The sequence below is a fragment of the Dromaius novaehollandiae genome, chromosome 15 (genome assembly GCF_036370855.1).
Source record: "Dromaius novaehollandiae isolate bDroNov1 chromosome 15, bDroNov1.hap1, whole genome shotgun sequence".
Classification (NCBI taxonomy): domain Eukaryota; kingdom Metazoa; phylum Chordata; class Aves; order Casuariiformes; family Dromaiidae; genus Dromaius; species Dromaius novaehollandiae.
Window position 1 is genome coordinate 9757147 of NC_088112.1, and position 18938 is coordinate 9776084.

Below are 18938 nucleotides of genomic sequence, written 5' to 3' on the forward strand. Positions count from 1 at the left end.
CCTTTTTGCAAACAATTAACTGGAATATTCTGTTGGATCATCTTTGATAAATCTGAAGTTAACAAGAAAGTATGACTTCTAAAGGGTTGCATTCTTTATATTTTTGAGTATCTTTTCAACCACACTGGGGCAGTTTTTCAAATAACACAGAAGTTAAAGCAGCTGTAGCATGTGAAAAGGAATATTTTGTTGCATTGGGATCATTGCAGCAGACAGGAAATATAAAGACCTTGTGGATAATTCTAGGAATGACATGCATTTATTTAGCTGTTACTAACTGCCATTCGACCAATCTTTTGGTTTTGTTTTGGGGTGGGGAGAAAACAGGTCTCAGCAAGAAGCAACCAGATTCCTTAAATAAAAGTAGGCCATTTCCATGGCTAATTGTGGTCAGGTGCTATAATCCAGTGTTACTTGCTCTTTCTTCAAATGGAAATTACCTTGCAGGCATACTTAGGGGCTTTCCCAGGTTGTGAATGCTATACTATAAAGCACACCTTTTTCAGTGCTTTCTAACTATGGTTAGGGAGGCTCTTTTTCCTGAGAAAACCCAGAAGATTTATTATGCAGAGATTTAGCAAAAAACATTAAACTGCCTACCTAAACAGAAAAAATAAAAAATGCTGCATTTATGTGATGTGGCCATACTTCACACATGAGGTTTTGTATTATTCCCTTCTTTTTTTTTCAAATAAAGTGCCCTAATATTATGCAAAATGCAAACTTTTGCCTCAGTAGTTTTATACAATATATATGTTTTTTACACACAATTCCGACTGTGGTGATGCCCAATACTCAGGAAGGTCAGAGCTTAAATAGTAAGGCTATGTCACCCTTTTATTTCAAAGTATTAGTGTAAACAGAATGTTGACTGAAAAAAGCAATCACTGTGTGCTAAATATCATAGAAGTTATAGTGTACATGTCTGCAACTTCTTCCTTATTCTTTGTTCTTTGTGCAGTCCTGTGATTTATGTGCTGCATAAAACTCAGATTTAATAGTACCTATAAAAGTGTGAAACTTGAAGGAGGGAGGAAATATATATGAATGAGTTTAGTTTTTATTTCAGGATATGCTTAGGAATATTGCAGTTCTCCTAACTGTAAAAGACTGAGAGGAAGGAAACTTTTTTCCCCCTTTTAAACCATTTTCTGACTTGAATTTTCAAATGTAAAATTCTTGTAATCAAAATGAAAACATTTTGTGAGAGAAGAATCATCTTTTTCCACCTCCTTTCTAGCTTGGAACCTATTAGGTTGCTCCATGAGTAATAAGCCACCTTCCAGGTTCCTTTGATATATTGCTGTTTTCCTTTGTACAAATATTGCCAGCACAACCAAATATTCACTCATTTTCCCATTGAGTTTAGTGAGCTGAAAAGGATTTAACAGAAGTTAACAATATTTCTGAGAAGAAATTCTTAAAATATTCAACCTCAGGTAGAAGGTATATGCCTTTATATGTATCAAGCTTTTATTTTTCCTCCAACATTTATTTTTAGATCAGACTCTCTACTTTCTTGTACTTTGATTTTATATATATAAAATTGAATATATATACTGCATAGGAAAAAAAGAGGAGAGAAAAAATAATGTAAAAATTAGAGCATAGTAAAGAAAAAAAATGATATTTGGGAACTAGGAATGTAAGGAGTTCCTCTTGCAGTCTGACAAAATATTCATAAATTCTAATGAAGGATTCCTAAGATTTGCAGTTTCTGAAGGAGTCTAATCTCTGAGGGTCTCTCTTGCTTTAGAATAAGATAGGGAGCCCCAGCAGCAGACCTGATTTCCAGCTCTGAACTTTCCTAATGGGAGGAGTTTAGATTCAAGTGGGTTTCAGTTCTTTAAGCATTTTATTACAAAGCAATACTGATCATCACTTTCACGTTTCTCACATCCCATTTCTATTACCATTTCTTAATCTAAATTCAAGGTCTTACGTGTCCTTCCAATTAGGAAAAGAAAAAAAGTTATTGCAATCAAGTACCTTTGATGCAGACCTCTTTCTATATGAAGACTTTGCCAAGCCTGTTTCCTTGAACAGGTGAGGAATCAAATGAAAGTGTGTGTTGTTGTTCAGCTCCAAGCACCTTTAAGTGAGCACTTAGCCTAAAAAGCTGTGCTGCTTTGCCTCTTCCAGTGCTTTTGACTGTTTCTAGCACCTTCCTATTTTTGATTTTATTGTGTGTTTTTTCCTTTTAGTCTTTCTTTTAGTCTGATTTGAATGTGATGCACACATTCAAATTCACAGGCTCTCGTTTTTATGATCATATGCTCTTGGCCAGTGAAGCACCTTTTCCCACACGTTTCAAAATCCTGATTAATCTTGCATTTGAACTTTCCTTGGTTGAAGTCTGCTCTTATTTCATAAAGAAGCCTATTGTTACATCCACCTTAAACGAAGGCAGATGCTTTCACTAATTGGCATCAGCAATGTCTTGTCCAATATGCAGCGCTTTCTTCAAATAATTTAACTAGTTGTTAAACCAGCAGAGGAAAATCTCAAATCTGCTACAGCATGACATTATCCTTCTGGGAATATGATTCATTAAATTTTAATAGAAGGTGAGGAGAAAAATAATGCTTTAGGAATTTATATTTTTCCTGATCTGGTTCATGTAATTTTGGCACATTTTAGAAAATGCCTTCTCTTGAAAACATATTTCATTGATAAAGGATTTTATGTGATACTCTTTTCCCTGCCAACACTTCATAGGATTATAGGATAATTCAGGTTGGAAGAGATCTCAGGAGATCTCTAGTCCAACCGCCTGCTCAAAGCAGGGTCAGCTCTAAGGTCAGACCAGGTTGCTTGGGGCATTACTCAGTTGAGTCTTGAAAACATCCAGGGATGGGGACTGCATGACCTCTCTGGACAACCTGTTCCACTGCCTGACTGTCCTCAGGGGAAACAGCTTATTCTTATGTCCAGTCTGAACCTCTCTGTTTTAATTTATGTCCGTTGTCTCTTGTCCTCCCACCATGCACCACTGCGAAGAGCCTGGCTCCATCTTCAGAATAAACTCCTTGCAGGTGTTGGAAAGCTACTATTTAGTCCCCTAGAAGCCTTCTGTTCTCCAGGCTGAACAAGCCCAGCTCCCTCAGCCTCTCCTTACAGGGCAAGTGCACCAGCCCCAACCATCCTGGTGGCCTCCACTGAACTCGCTCTGATTTATTACACCTTATCTCTTTTAACACCTTTCTTGTATTGTGGGGGGAGTGGGCAAAACTGGACGCAGTATATTAGATGTGGTCTATTCATTTGGATTGAAGCTAAGCATAATTTTTGCAGATTTGATGAAGCCATACGCTTCTGAATTCAAATATTCCAACATCAGGTAAAGACAGGTGAGAGTGGCTGAAGCTGAAGTTCCTCCAGCATCCGAGTGCTGATTTTTCTGAGAATGTGCTTGTGCTTGTGTTTGTTCCTCTTTGTTAACAGACTGTGGAGTAGTGCAGTTGGCATACAGCATGTTTGTCATTTTACTAATTGTGAATTACTCTAGGGAATACCTCTTCAGTTACATGTTGATGTACGTTCATCAATAGATTCAGGAATGGCATCTCTTGAAAAGAGGAAGGTTCTAGTATTAAAAATTTAGAAAGGTGACGAAGAGTCAAAAAGTGAATCTGCCTTAAGGAAAAGAGATCATGAAGAGATCCCCGAAGAGACCAAAGGGACTTTCTCAGCAGAAATGTGCTTTCATTTAAGGATCTCAAGATGTTTTATCCAATTGATATGGAATGGGATACAAAGTATGCCCTTGTGTGCAAAAACCAAATTGCTGGTACCTGGTTTCTGGTTAATTACTAATGGCTTGGTCAGAGTCAGATAGCAAGTTAACAGAAGCTGCAAATACAAGAATTCAGATTGCTCACCCTGTACCTCTAACTTAGACAGGAGTATAACTGTGCAACAGTTGTGAAAGACACCGTAAAAATAAGACAGTACTCATCTACTCCAGGCCACCATCACTTGCCACACTTGCACATTTCTGAGCAGCAGCTATTAGTATCTGAATGTAGCATCTATTTTACTGGAAAGGGGTAAAAATACCCACTTAAAATTGGTTGCAGTCAAATGAATTTTTGCTTACCACAAAAGAAAAAGGCTGGAATTGATTTGTGTTTGTTTTTAAACTTAAGGAAGACTGCAATTTGAGATGTTAATGATCAAAACTATTGGCAGCTTTCAACCTTGGCAGCACCCTCTAGCTGCCCACAGCACTGTTTATGAATCTGAGGTCAAGTCTTAACCTTACAGAGAAGCAGAGAAAGAAAAAACTTTGCAGGCAAGCTGTGAACCTGACCTCCGCATCTATTTTCTGAGGAATCTTTGTTTTTTGCTGGTGAGGTGGATTTACCAAGCCCTTTTTTTTTTTCCTCTGATATTGTGTTATGTTTCCAGGAGTAAAGCTTATCTGTTGCTGCTGTCATGGAATGTGTATAACTGTATTTAGGCGCTCTTAGTGTTATTCATTTGAAGTATTCATTGGATTTGACAGTCATTCTCAGTGTGTTTCCTCTTGTAGAACACTCCGTTTGAACCAGAACTTTTTGAAAACATCATCATCTGTGAAATGCCTAACAATGATCTCAATAAATTCAAAGGGTACATGTAAGTATTTGTTATCCATAAATGCATTTTCTGTCTGAGCTTTAATATTTCACTTGGAGGAACTGGACAGAAGCAATATATTTTGCAGGAATTGATGGATGTCACTACTATCCTGGACTCAGAAGTCAATAAGCTTGACTGTAAGCTTGAATCTGTGTTTTAAGCCAGGGCAGGACCAAGACTTGACTTTGAATTTGCAATTGTTTCTTATAAAATGTCCTCACAAGACTTCAGCTTTTTTCAGAATTCATACATAAGTCCATTTACATTTGACCTGTAGGTTAGGCTAGGCTAGATTTTAAATCTAAATCCTTCCTAATGCTTAAAGGTGTTCAGCTGCATGGCTCTGGTTTCTTCATATTTATGGCCACAGGGAAAAGATATCCAGGATGTAGCAAAGCAAAAACAAAACTGATTTTCTTCTTGCAGCTGGGAAAAGCAAGCAAGCAAGGGGGAAAAATCTGACTTGATCAATGCATTAAACTAGCATTAAAAAGTGAGCTTTTTCGGTGTAAACCGATGTTTAGGAAAAAGCTACATCATCTATTCCCCCTATGTTCTTTCTTTCATTAAATAATTCTGGGATAGGCACAATGGATACATCTATACCAGCAAATTCAGCAAATCTAAACCCATTTCCTGGCCATAGAGTCAAACTGTATGATAGAGCTCACGCCCTAAAATTCTCTTTCCCTCGGCCGCTTTGGAGGGGCCTCCTCAACATGGTCCACGTTCCTTGTTCTGTGTTGATTCCCACACCGTTCCAAGGCATTGCCTGGAAAACTCATTGCCCCAGACCAAAAGCATGCCCCAGATTATGCCAACAATTCAGCAGTATTCAACAGTTCTTGTGCTAGCATCCAGATCCAAACCCTGGCTCTGTTTAGTTTACTAGTAGCTAAGCTAGTAGTTAATGTCTCTGGGGGGTTGCAATAAGAGCATGCACCTGGAATAGCTGGAAATGGCCAGTTCCTCTAACATGAGGAAAGCAGCAGGTTGTATTCCATTAGCACTGACCATTTCTAATCTCATCTTGAGAATTTATGCCCTTCAAGGATGATGCCTCTAATAGCGATGCCATTTCCCCTCTAATGCGACATCTTAAAAGGGAAAAACAGGTCAAGATCATACTGATCACTGGCTACGGTTACTGTCTTTGAGGACCACTGGCGATAATCTAAATTGAAGCAATCCTTCAAATTAGCCTGCTACAATGTGACACAAGAGCATTGAGATTGTGGATATGTAGGCTATATATAACAAGCAAACACACAAATGCACACCCTTAAGATCCAGAATTGGCTTCAAAATCTTCAAATTCCTGCTAAAACCCTATAACAGAAATCTCTTCTGGATACACCTGTTATCTCCCCTGCTTGATGGAATATAGAATTAATTGTCTTTTCTTCCTGGTTCAGGGACAGATAAAAGAATTTTCCAGTGAAAACTTTTCACCAACAGTTAGAGGTTTTTGCCTTTGGTCTGCTGTTGTTTGAGCCCTTTTGTAAACCCAAATTACTTGAAGCAGTATTCAAACAAAAAGTGAAATTTCAACAAAGAGAGGTGTGACCAGCTTACACTGGCTGCTTCAAGAGGTACCTACCCCTACGATGTCTTCAGGTTACATTTTTCTCCAAGAATCCTTAACAAATCACTGAGCCTCTAACGCTTTGCTATACAACTGTAGCAGTGCTGTGAAGAACTCTCTGCTAAAATGACAACAAAGAGCTTAAGTCACATCCGTCACAGTAACTTCTGACTAAGGGGACACAGCAAAGCTTCTCCTAAATGGTTTCACCAAGGCTGAATCTAGACTCCTACAAAAAGAGGTTTCTGGGATTATTTTTACAATGTGTTAACAAAGACACTTTCATTAATATTTGTTAACTAGCACAACTCCGCATATAGGATACTTAAATCTCATTCACCAATACCAGGGCTTCCTATAAGCAAAATACTTAATGTTAACCCACCTGATGTTCAAATGCCAGTGAAGACAACTGAGCATCTGTAATTAGTAGCTGCTTTTAAAACTATACACCTTCATTCCAACACATTGCAATGACCTGATCCTGGTTTAACACTACAAGTCAGAGCTGCCTTGCAACATTTCTCTCTAGAGTCTTTGAGCAAAGCCATTATTCTATCAAGAGTAGGTATTTGAGGCCTAAACCTTTTCATTCCTCTAGTTTGATGTCATATATTCAAATGCAGCTGCACGCAGGCGTCGCACTGTACATAGGCCTGAGACAGCAGCTAATCATGCCCCACATCTGAATAATGCTGCAGTTCATTGCTAAATGTGAGGTGGAATAGCCAATAGAAAGTAGCCAAAGATATATATCCTGGAAGAACTTTTGGTTTATGCTGATATTTAAAGTAACAAAGCTAGATGGATTGACTGAAGTGAAAAATCTCAGCTTTGGTAAAGATCTCAGTAGGAGCCTACCAGAGTATATAATAAAGACTGTGAGTAAAAGTAGTTGTATGCTTTCATTTTCAGGGGCAAGTTACAAATTGCCTCCCTGATGGAGTGCTGACTGTATAATTTCCATTGAGTTTTCTTTAGTCCATTCCACTAGCAGAAGGATCTGGTATGTGACTGGAGATCTTCAGCTGGGAGAAGAAGTATTCAATGCAGTGTGAGAGTGAAGAAACCTTCAGCCTATAGACTCATGAAGATTTGGGTTCACAAAGATAATAACCCCTTTGGTGGCCAACAGAGAGACAGAGGCTTGCACAGAAGGCTGGTATATTAATCTGAACCTCTAACAGCTGGTGAACCCTGCTGAGCTTTCTAGAAGAATTTCATCATACTTAAGTTGCACAATGTATACTGGCTTCATTTATTAGGTACTAAATCTGCCAGATGACGTACCAAGTCAAAGCCAAATTCTCTTCATATTGACATCCCATTATATACACCATGAAAGTGGGCTTTAAAAGAGATACCTAGACTTCTGTATGTCTTCTGAGTGAAGTCTTTATTGAAGATAAGAAGCACAAAATACAAGCAAAATAAGGCCCTCACAATTCCTTGCTTTCAGCTCGAACACACACACGCATGCACACGCATGCTAGTTTTGCTTATTACTATGTGAGAACAGAAAAGGACATTTGCTTTATTTTACTTTCTTTCTTCTAGGGAACTGCCAAATCAAGAGCAGATCGGTGTTAGCATTGAAAGCCTTTTGCTTCGTGGATGTACAATCAGAAACACTGAGGTTGCAATAGGAATTGTTGTATATGCAGGTAAGGTGTACTCTTCACCTAGCTAGGCACAGAATTTCTCTTTAAATATCCTTAAGTAAATATGCGTAGTCTAACATTGCACCATAATTTAATAGTTTTTTTAAGAACTGGTAGTGCATAGGAAAAATTAATAACTTGGTAAAGTCCAGGCATTAGTCATCTATCTCCAAAACCAAAGAATCGTACTCTGGCTCTCTGGCAAGTGACGGTATCCTTGTGTATGTCAAGTGTCTTGCTATACTTCAGCAAAAATATCCAGACATGTGAAAAACTGATAAGGTGAGTTTGTTCTGCCTCTCAGGTTGGAGATCGTGATTATAATGCTAATTTCACCTGGCATAAAATCTGCGCTACTGCCCTAAGGGGGAATCCTGCCAGCTCCTCCAGGCAGAAACTGATCCAGCTGAAGATTCAGCCAGCAAAAAAATGGCTAATTTTCATCACAAAGCCAAAGAGTGCTAGTGCCAGCACGAGGGGGGCAGTGAGAACAAGCAGCTGGAGGTGACAGAAGAGACAGGACTGAATCTTTCAGCAGCAGCAGCACAGGTTTGTGCTGATGTAGTATGTCCATGAAACCATGGGTTTCATGCAGCAGAGATGAACCAAGCAAGACAGCATCAGTGCCCAGATCAGGTGCAGTGGTGCTAGGTTCAGCAGTGGGTCAGCTCACCGCTTTCTCGTGATGTTTGGCCTTCAGTGTTAGCAGTGCTTTTAGTCTGTGAAGCACAGTTTATTGTTGGCTTTGACAAATGTGCCCTATTCTTGCTCCAGGAAAGGTGCATCAGCTACCCTCTTTTTTCCTCTTTGTAGATTTAATAAAATACAATTTAAATGGGAAAAAATAATTCAATTCTTAGTTATTTTCGATCTTTCTGGTAGAGTCTTGTCACCTATTACAGACCGCAGGTTCTAGCCAGCAGCATGGGGGCTCAAGGCTGGCCTACTTAAGAGAAAATAAAAGTCACCATGTTTGCAAGAGTCATTTGCTTACCCTAATAATCCACAATCTGGATTATTTTACCTGACAGCTGGTAAAATGGTCATTTTATCTTACCATTAACTCACTACTGTAGAAGTGAACCCTAAATGGCTATAGCTCCCATAGGTTTCTAGCGTGGCATTCGTTAATGGACCTTTCACTGCCTGCTTGTCTGAACATCACATGCTGTGATGGTGCCTACCAGACAATGGCAACTCTTTCTGGGGAGGGGAACCAGAGGTATTCCAAACCCACTGCTCCGTCTTTGGAAGTGGTTACTATATAAAAATCTCTATGGGAACTATTCCCTATGGAACTGGAGTAATTTGTCTTCCCTTCTCTTGTTAGGATTCCAATTTTTCTTCTTTTTAGTCATTTGCCGGTGTTTTCCTCTGACCACCAGCACAGATCCTAATTTGGATCTCTGCTAGTGTTGCTTAGGATGCTAGTTGTGAAGGCTGCAGTTTTAAAGTCATTCGCAAGCTGTGGTGTCTGTGATCTGAGTATGTCTTCATTATGATTTTTCAACTGACATCTAATTGTTAATGTCAGCATAAAAGTTTTTTTCTTTTCTTCTTTTAAAGTTAGATTCACCTGAGCCATTACTAGCTTCATTTCTAGGGTTCTTTGACACTGATTATACTCTGGCTTTTAATCATGATCTGTGACCTTTTCTGAACAGCCAAGATCAGTCACATTATAAAATGGCACATTCTCCATTTTTATAACTCTATTACTCCTCAAACTTACTTTCTAATGGAAGCCTTTGTGAAGCACAGAGACACCACTTAATGTGATTGTTTAGCCTGTGCAGTTCTCATCTGACTCAAATCTGGTTTTACCTTTTTATGGCTACCCAAATGGTTCTGCACAAACCAATAACACTAATGCACAGAAACGGAGCTTTCTGTTGTTACGGAGCAACAACCAACATGCTTTTCTTATGCTGATGGGGGTAGTGACAAGAAATATATGCCTTTCAGACAATAAAGTACTAGAACAAAATTGAGGTTTCAGTGAGCCTATCAGCATCCAGAAATGGAGAGAGAAGGTACCAGTGGGGTGGTAGGTGAGGTGCTGTGTTAAACAGCATATGAAGCTGTGAGGATCCAAGCAGAAAAGTTAGTTTATTCCTCTTATTTATTTCTGATATGCCATCTATTGCAAGCTGATATATGTACTAGAGCTGTGTGGAAAACTCCTCTTCTTGATGGTCAGCTGAAGTGGAAAAGGATGATAGAGCTGAAGTTTGGAAAGAAATTCCTTCCCATTCTCTTGCTGAAATAAATACACCAACGTTTCCCTGGGGGGGAGAGGAGGAGGGTTTTTGTGTTTTGTTTTCAACATAAAACAGTGCATTCAGCCTGAAATAAATGAAAAGTGTGGAACAAGATTCCCACAGCTTCCGGGGGAGCAGAAGAGCAGGCAGCAGTACTCTCCTCTCCTTCACAGCTCAGCAGTTAGAGCATTTGTTCACTGCAGGAAAGATGTAGTTGGTGTTCTCAGCTCTGCCGGTATGGAAGTGAACCACATATCGCCTGCTTCACAAGTCATACCCTGAATACCTGGCTGCGTGGAACAAGTGTATACATACCTGAGCTGGAAAGGGGAATTCATGGTATAAGCTGGTCCCACTGACATAGCTCAAGGTTGTGCAAATAATTACATATTCATTAGAACAGGAAGCCAAGAGTCCCAGCTCTTGGGTGAATGTCCTGAACATAAGGCTGGAGAGTAATTTTCTCTCTTGTTCTCTGCCTCAATTAATAACCTTTGATGTAAAATTGGAATGAATCCAGTAAGAGTGATTGAATTAGACCTACCTTACAAACTGGTAATAGAAGACTTTGGTTCAAATCCCTTCCCTAGAGAAAGCCAAAAGATAGATTGGAAAACAGTCCATCTCATACACATCATGCACAGACAACCAAAAAATAAATACAAATCTGCAGAGTCTATTTTCAGGGAAAGTGACTGTAAGAATAAACATAAAAGATACCATTTAATATCGCAACAGATGGTATTCAGATATCACAATTGTGGGGATACAGTTTTGATAATATTAATAGAATAGAAAGAGCAAATTTTGCTTGCAGGCTTCTTACAGCACTCCTTTTTTTCCATTTCAAATATACCAGCTCAATTCTAATTCAATGTGTTATAGATTTGGGTCATTTTATTTCTTGTCCCACTGTTTTGTTAGCACTTTACATCCACATAGTGAAAAGCTAAATGATATTAGTATCTTCCACTGCTGGATCTGACATGTTGGGCTTTATTTAAGTTAATACATAATATGTCTAGCAGTTTCTAAGTAGCTGATGAAAATATTCAAATGTAAGTTTCAGGAATCAGTACAGAACCTAATCAAGTTGTTTGCAAAGGCATAAATACAATGTTGTTGTTCTTTCTTTTCATCTCAAGGAGATTTAGCTTTTATGTAGAAGCACATACATACTTATGAATCCCAAGAGATTTGAATGTTGATTCAAATCTTGCAATCCTGCTGAATCTGCTGTCTTTGGAGGAGTAAAGTGTATGTGACAGCTAAAATCTGTAATGTGATTAGAGGTCTTTTGTAATCCTTCAGACTTAATCTCACGCTTTATTTTCTTCTAATAAGGAAAGTGAGACTAATGTGATGCATAATTTCACCAAAAGCGCATATTAAACTTTTTGGAATGTCTATGGAGATTTGTACATAAATGTATACATTTTATTTATACATATGCACATATATACTTTCATGTGCTGGTACTCAGTCAAACTGAGAAGACGGGCAATAAAATTACTTAGTGAAACTAGAATCAAATTAATGTTAGTCACGTGCATCCTGCTCCCATTTTGTGAGATAAATACTTTAAAGAAAAACCTAGAAAATACTACATAAGCTGTGACTATGTCTGGTTGTGTTTTAAAGGTCATGAAACTAAGGCCATGCTAAATAACAATGGTCCTCGTTACAAACGCAGCAAGATAGAGCGACGGATGAATATGGATATTTTCTTCTGTGTGGGACTTCTGCTTGCAATGTGTCTTGTCGGAGCAGTAGGTATGAAGCGTTAGCAAAAACCCTCTTCTGTTTTGGTGCTTTTTTCTAAATGATGATTGAAACTGGTCTTCTGATAGACATGAATATGATCAAGTCTAGAGCTCACATGCCCCATGCTTTTGGGGTCTTTCCAATAGAGAAGTTAAAATGGCAAATCTGAGCAATCCAGCTGGAAAGAAAGTCAGCTATGGCTGTGAATATTTCAGATAAGACCCATCTCAGGTGTGGTAAAATATGTGTAGAGCAAGAGAAAGTAATTAGGCTAGTGCATTATAGGAATTAGTACGTATCAACAGATGCGCTGCCTGAGTGGATGTTCACTACTCATGTATAACAATGAAGGTAAAATGATGAACCCTCATTTCAGTGAAGTCCTCCTCTAATGAGGTCAGGGGTGATGGGCTGATGTTAGCCAGAGGTGCTCAATCTGCACCCCATGGGATATATGGATATATGGCTGTATATGGATAACTTATCCAGTTCAGGGTCTCACCACAGCTACCTTCTTTCCCAGAGGCCCGTTTACAGCAGCCTGAGAGATGGATTAATTGTTTAGGTAGGAGCAGTCAGCACTTTTCTGGGCGGATCTTGCAGTGCCTCCCCTGTCACATGAGCATACTTGAATTCAGTAACTGGGCTGGGACTATCTGACAATACTTTACTCTATTGCTAATCTCAAACCATCACCTTCATGGTATGTAAGCACATGCTTGCTTTCCAGTGGCAACAGCAATCTCTCCCAGGCAGGTCAGGATTAATAGGTCCTCCTAACTCTGAGGAAAGTTTAAGCCCAGTGAGTTTTGAATGGATCACTATAAAGAGATATCAGAGGCCCCCATGAGTGTTTTGTGTTCAAAGCTCCTTTTTTTCTCTTTAATCAACTTCATCTCAGCCATAACTTGCTTACTGTTACTGCTCTGATTTAGTTTCATGTACACAAAGTCTAATCATGTGGCCCTGTCAAGTTTTTCTGAACCTGTCCTGGAGGCCTGTGATGTGACACACATGCAAGTCATCAGTGTAATACCAGTAGAAGTAAAAGTGATCCAAAAAGACCATCAATAGAATCAACTTAATCATTTTTTAATTTTGCTGCTTCATGTTGCAGTGGGCTTTTTTGGCACAGAAACAGGATTTTGGTTTGACAACTGAGCTGTGTGCTAGGGAGAGAGAGAGGTTTTATTTTCATTGTTCATTGACTGCTGTCATGTAGGTTTTGAGACTTGTCTTTGTCACACTGATATGCAAGGGCCCTTGAGTAATAAAGCCCTTTAATTTAAGGTTTAAAATAGTGCCAGATGAAAAAATCAGCATTTAAAAACAAATTTATCTGCTCAGGTTAAAAAAAATAAAATAAATGTTCATATCCTAAGTGAAATATTTAAAATAGTAACAAATTCATTTGCTTCCATCCATTCAAAATGTCCCACAGCTCTAAAATTTGTACTTTGTGAACTTGTCTGAATGTAGGATTCTAGGAAGAAATATTACCAGCAAATCAATTTTCAGTATTTTTCTTGTAGGCAGTGAAAAAGTGGGGGTATGACGTGAGTTGTGGAGAGTAGTTGTCCTTGTTCAAATGTGATAGAGGTCTCTGGCAATCAGAAGGTATTCCTGAAATAATTTGAATTCCTTTGGCAGCATTTCAGTAAGCAGATGCTACAAAACAACTGCTTTTTTAATTGGTACTAATAGAAGTTTTATCAGGACTGGGTATGCAAAGTGGACTGACAGAGGTTTTGGCAGGTAGAAGGCATGTGGAACAGTAATGCAATGTGGGGAAACAGAATCATTTTTCCTAGTTCTATGTGAACTGTCTGGTGCTGTAAATTTAGTAACATCCTTGAGCAAAGTTTGTTTCAGTAAGGGCAGTATGAAAGATGGTATTGTGATGGGATGTTGGTAAGTCTCGAACAAGAGGCTTTGCTGTAGTAGTGCAATGGAACATATGGATATTTAAGATACAGAGGACGAAGCAACATCAGTTTTGGGTATGACTTAATTGAAGGGAAATAGAGGGAATGTAAAAAGAGCTGCCAAGACTAATTATAGGGAGTATGTCAACTGTAACGAAGAAAGGAGTAAATCCGGAATTGTCAGGAAGATGAGAAGGATTTAAGTTTGGCTATAAAAAGGCTAAAAGCCTGCTCTCTCTTAGAAAGAGGAATTTGAGTCTAGCACTGAGGATTTTTAAAGCTAGGTGGGTAGAAATGGACCCCTCCAGAGACAGGGCACAGAGTGAAAAGAGGTCTGTGCAAAGCAAAGAGCCCTGGTAGGACAGCTCCTGAAGGAGAGGTGGATAAAGGGATTACTAAAAACCATCTATAACTATTCATTTATTATTAGTGCACCTATCATGTACATATGCTACAGAGTTCTGCATGTATTTCACATTCCCCAGTAGATTTACAGCATTGCTTGGGGGCTGTTGCTTTGGAAATCTTCTTTTCTTTTAAATAGCATAGCAGTCCATATCTGCAAATTTCGGATACTTTGTCCAGTCACCTTCCTGCTCAGTTTATTTCAATAATGTGTGTCATTCATATAGGACATGGCATTTGGAGTGGAACCTTCTCAGAGCATCCACCTTATGATGTCCCAGATGCGAATGGCAATTATCTGTCTCCAGTTGTTGCTGGTTTCTACATGTTCTTGACTATGATAATCCTGTTGCAGGTAAAAGACAGACAAAAAATTCTCTGTTAGCTTCAAGGAAAGAGTTATTTAAAACTGCATATGACTGCTAATAAGCAATTAATACCAACTAATAGCTGCCTGATACCTTCTTAATCCTATTTTCTAGGAGAGTTGCAAAACATCCAAGTGTGAAGTAGTGTCTCTTTTCTTTTTTTCAACTGTAGAGTTTTCTTTGTTACTGTTGAACATCACTAGGATGTAGATAGGAAGAATATGCATTATATCATTAAATAGCTCCAGAGTTTCTAACATACACACTAAGGAGGATGTTTACATCCAAATGTCAGCTTTTTTTTCTTGCCTGTATCCCTCACTCCAAAAATAAGACTGTCACTTAGTATCTCAGGAAAAGAGTGAAACAAAAATTATTGTCATTTTTGCTAATGGTGAATAATAACTAGGTATGGTTGTGCTGATTTGGGAAAGAAGCTAAATTAGGAGGAGGAGGAGGCTGTAGTAAGTTTTGCATGCAAGGAATTGCTTGTGCAACTTTTTTACTTGAAGAGTTACAACATGCACTAGTCCATCCTTTTCAGGAGAAGACCACTGTGCACTTCAGGTTAGAAAACGTGCTCTGTAAGAGCATTCTCTGAAAGAACCAAGATCTTTGCACTTGGAGCTCCAGGCATCTTGTCTTAAATTTGTCATTTATTAACCCTGTTTATCCATTGCTCTTGTGTGCTGGACTTCTTTAATTTCTGAACTGTTGTTATTCAGTCCTACAGTATGTCTCTGGAGAGAACTGTTTATCTGCTTTTTCTGGAAAGTGTCAGTACATCTGTAACAGGACTTTGCTGAGAGAAAGAAGTAAGACCTGTTTCACCCCCCAATGAGAATTTAATCTCTTTTCCAGGTTTTAATCCCCATTTCTCTCTATGTGTCCATTGAGTTAGTCAAGTTGGGCCAAGTCTTTTTAATTCATAATGACATTGACCTGTATGATGAAGAAGCAGATTTGCCCATACAGTGTCGAGCCTTAAATATTACTGAAGATCTTGGACAAATCCAGTATATCTTCTCAGACAAAACTGGGACACTAACAGAAAACAAAATGGTATTCCGACGCTGTACTGTTGATGGAAATGAGTTTTCACATCAGGAAAATGGTGAGAACCTTTTTTATGCTTGCTTTTCTCTCTGAACAACTAAATATTATTAATTTAAATATTAATGTTTAAAGCTACTGTGCCTTCTTCTGGTTGACCGAATGTAGAGCTTTGATGTCTCTGTTTTGTGGGGGACTCCTGTTATGGAGACTCACCAAAGTGAAGGAGTTTTCAATGATTCTGAAGCCAGGTGTGAAGATCTTCCTGTTCCCACTGCAGACATCTCAGGCCTTGTGCTGCACTGAATACCCATCTGAGACTGCAAAAGGAGCATTTTCTCTTTCATTTCTGCAGGTAGTTACTAGCAGCCAACCTTTTACAGACTCACAAACTGAGACTAGTTAGTAATTAAACTCAGTGGGTCCAAAAGTAATTACCATCTTTTCTAGAGTAGACCCTAGTTGCAGTCCATATCCATGGCTCTTTGAATCTGTGGGTTTGATTCTGGCTCATTCTTGCTTATTACTTTCTCTACATAGTGCTAAGGATTTTATTAAGCTGGCAAGCAGCTGCCAAATAGATGTTTGTGCTGTGTGACTGAAAACATTAACAACATTGTGAATTACCATATTTCACTCTCCTATTCCAGTCAACCGCAAAGTGCAGCTAAAGAGACTGAGTGTTATGAGGAGTCCATAAAAGTGATTGATCACTTTGAAAATGTATTTTTGTTTTCTTGCAATCATAAAAATTTCAGAGTGGGAGTTGTCAGAAACTGAAGTCAATAGTGAAGTTTTTCTGATGTTGTTTTTTGAATTGTTTTCACTTTAGTTTTTTTTAATTAACCAAGGAATTCCTCATGAGCAAAATGAGAGGTAAGGTTTCATTTTCTCTTTTTACAGCCAGACGTCTGGAAACCCACAAGGAGTTGGATTTAGATGATGAGGACTTTGCAAAACTTCAGCACTTCACTCTTCCTCCCATGAATACTGAGCAACCAGCCACTTATAAACAGAGGACCGTAAGACCTTTAAGGCGGTCCCAGAGTGCTAGGGCTCATTTTCAAGGTCATGCAAGGCAGAAGTCACTCGGTCGTCGTGATAGCAGCCAGTCTCAAGTGGCATTCAGCAGTACCATCGTGAGTACGAGCAGACAGAGCCGATACGTTTTAAGCAGTTCTCCCATGTATTGCATTTTGTGATGGGGAGCCAGTAGGCATGCAGGAGAAGACAAGCCATGAAGCAGGCCTGAAGGAGATGTAGCTGAGTTGGAAAGAGGAAATTCTAGCCTCGGTGGAGCTGAGAGAGGGACATGGGATATAGCATTGGGGTCCTTGCATAGAGCACACAAGCTGCAGCTAGTGAGGGGGTTGGTGAGGGTTTGGGAATCGGGGTCCTTGTATCAAAGGCTGCAGCAGAAGTGTGGGGCACACGGAGTTTTCAAGGTGGCTACTTGGTAGGAGGAGGACACTGGAATTTGGTGTTCAAGGATCGAGGTTTGGATTCACAACAGCAAGAGGTGCTTGGCACAAAGGGGAATGAGGTTATTGTAACGCTCTGGTGCACCAAAACTGCCGGGCAAAGGAGTGGGACGCGGTGCCGATTCTGGTCTGGGAGTGAGAGAGAGGAGCTGGGGAGGGGAGTAGGACATGATACTGGGGCCTAGCTCTGCAGAAGTGGGATGTATGGGTCCTCCCAGGAGGTGATGGTGGGTGAGAGGGTATGGGGTCAAGGTTACCAGCACTGCAACATATCATCTCAGCTAAACAGAATTTAGCCACCCCTATGCTCTGCATGGCAAATGCACAAGCTACCCTCTCCAGAGCAGTTCTGGGAGTTTGGTAGTGTATCAAAAGATATGTTGCATTTCATTCGAGGCAAAAATGCGGCACTTTTTACATAGGTAATATAAATGAAGCTAAAAGGGCATATCAGAGTAAGTTCTCAAGCCCTGCAAGGTGTTAAATGACCTTGTCCCCCTTCAGTAGTTCTGTAGCCTCTGCCTCACTTAAAGTACTGACTTTGAAGTACATGCCACTTCTAGTAAAATCTTAGGCTCAACTGAATTTTAGACCTGAAACTTCCCAAAATCTGACACAACCTAATTAAATTTTCAAGCAGAAAAAAACAGACTGACTTTTTAACAAATATTTCAAACAGGTCTTTTTATTGACTCTAGAAGAAGGTAGAATGTTTTCAAAATCAGAATTCCAATAAAAATTAAATGTCAATAAAACCCTTCAAAATATTTATTTTAACCAATTCTGGTAAATATAGAGTTCTCAGAACTTTTTCTGCAGTCATTCTTCTTGGCAAAGCTTTTGCCTTGCTGACTTTTTTTGGAGGATGCAAATTTAAATAAGTTTATGTTAAGATCCTGCTTGCCTCCTTGAGTTTCATAATTATCATAGTAAGTATGTAGATATCATAGTAAGTAGATATCAGGTAGTATTCATCCTACTCTTGGAATACGAGCTTTTTGTCAGCTGCTCTCCTATCATTTTCCAGCCCAGTTCTCCACATGTGATATTAAGAACCTCTCCATATCCATTTGCTTTATGGGTCGTGACAGGTCAAGGATGGTATATGAATTCCTTTCCAGAAATATTTCCCCAGCTATCTATTTTTCTGCCAGGCCTTTTAGGTTTCTAATACTTCTAGAAATCAACTGCTGTGTTATTTTTTTCCACAGTAAAAGCAATATCAGAGGAGCTGTTGTCAAACACTTGATTTGTAGAGGAAGATTAAGCTGCTGTCATGGAAATAACCTGTGCTAGCTGCTAATAGGTGTCACTTTATCTAGATAAATCATTTAACCTCTGTGACAACTATGAAGATGCAGTAGAAATTTAGACACCTAGATATTGCCCAAAGGCCATCCTATATGGTGATATCTTTCAAATGATGCATAGTGGTGTCTTTCTTACACCAGCCAACCCAATTCCCTGGTAATAAAATGGGGATAATGAGACTTTCTATGTCTCTATTTCTGTATATCTATTGTGGATAAGGATTTCCTGCTCTTTGGAACTTGTACATCCCTGTCTGATGCGATCGTACATCGCTAACAACATCCGCAGCATCCTGAGTACTCCAGTTACACAGAGTATTGTGGGCTTGAATGAGTTTCAGCAGTCAAAGCTGCTAAAGAAAAAAACATCTTCAAACAATATGTAAGTGTACATACAAAGGTTGCTATCTAATTTGATTAATTTAAGCCTTGCAGAGTCTTTCTGGGTGAATGGCTCTGTTCAAAAAAAAAAATTCAGGTATTCAGTGGCAGTCAACAGTTG

At 39.1% G+C, this 18938-nt stretch overlaps 1 protein-coding gene across 5 annotated transcripts in view; it reads left to right on the forward strand.

Annotated features, from left to right (window-relative positions):
* Window positions 1–18938, forward strand: part of ATP10B (ATPase phospholipid transporting 10B (putative)) — a 162396-nt gene that overhangs the window by 119856 nt on the left and 23602 nt on the right. For all 5 annotated transcript variants that reach the window (XM_064520855.1, XM_064520856.1, XM_064520857.1 and 2 more), the window contains 6 exons: window positions 4535–4620; window positions 7766–7872; window positions 11772–11903; window positions 14452–14579; window positions 15454–15706; window positions 16549–16784. In XM_064520855.1, the coding sequence (XP_064376925.1) occupies window positions 4535–4620; window positions 7766–7872; window positions 11772–11903; window positions 14452–14579; window positions 15454–15706; window positions 16549–16784 (942 nt within the window). The remainder of the gene's footprint in view (window positions 1–4534; window positions 4621–7765; window positions 7873–11771; window positions 11904–14451; window positions 14580–15453; window positions 15707–16548; window positions 16785–18938) is intronic.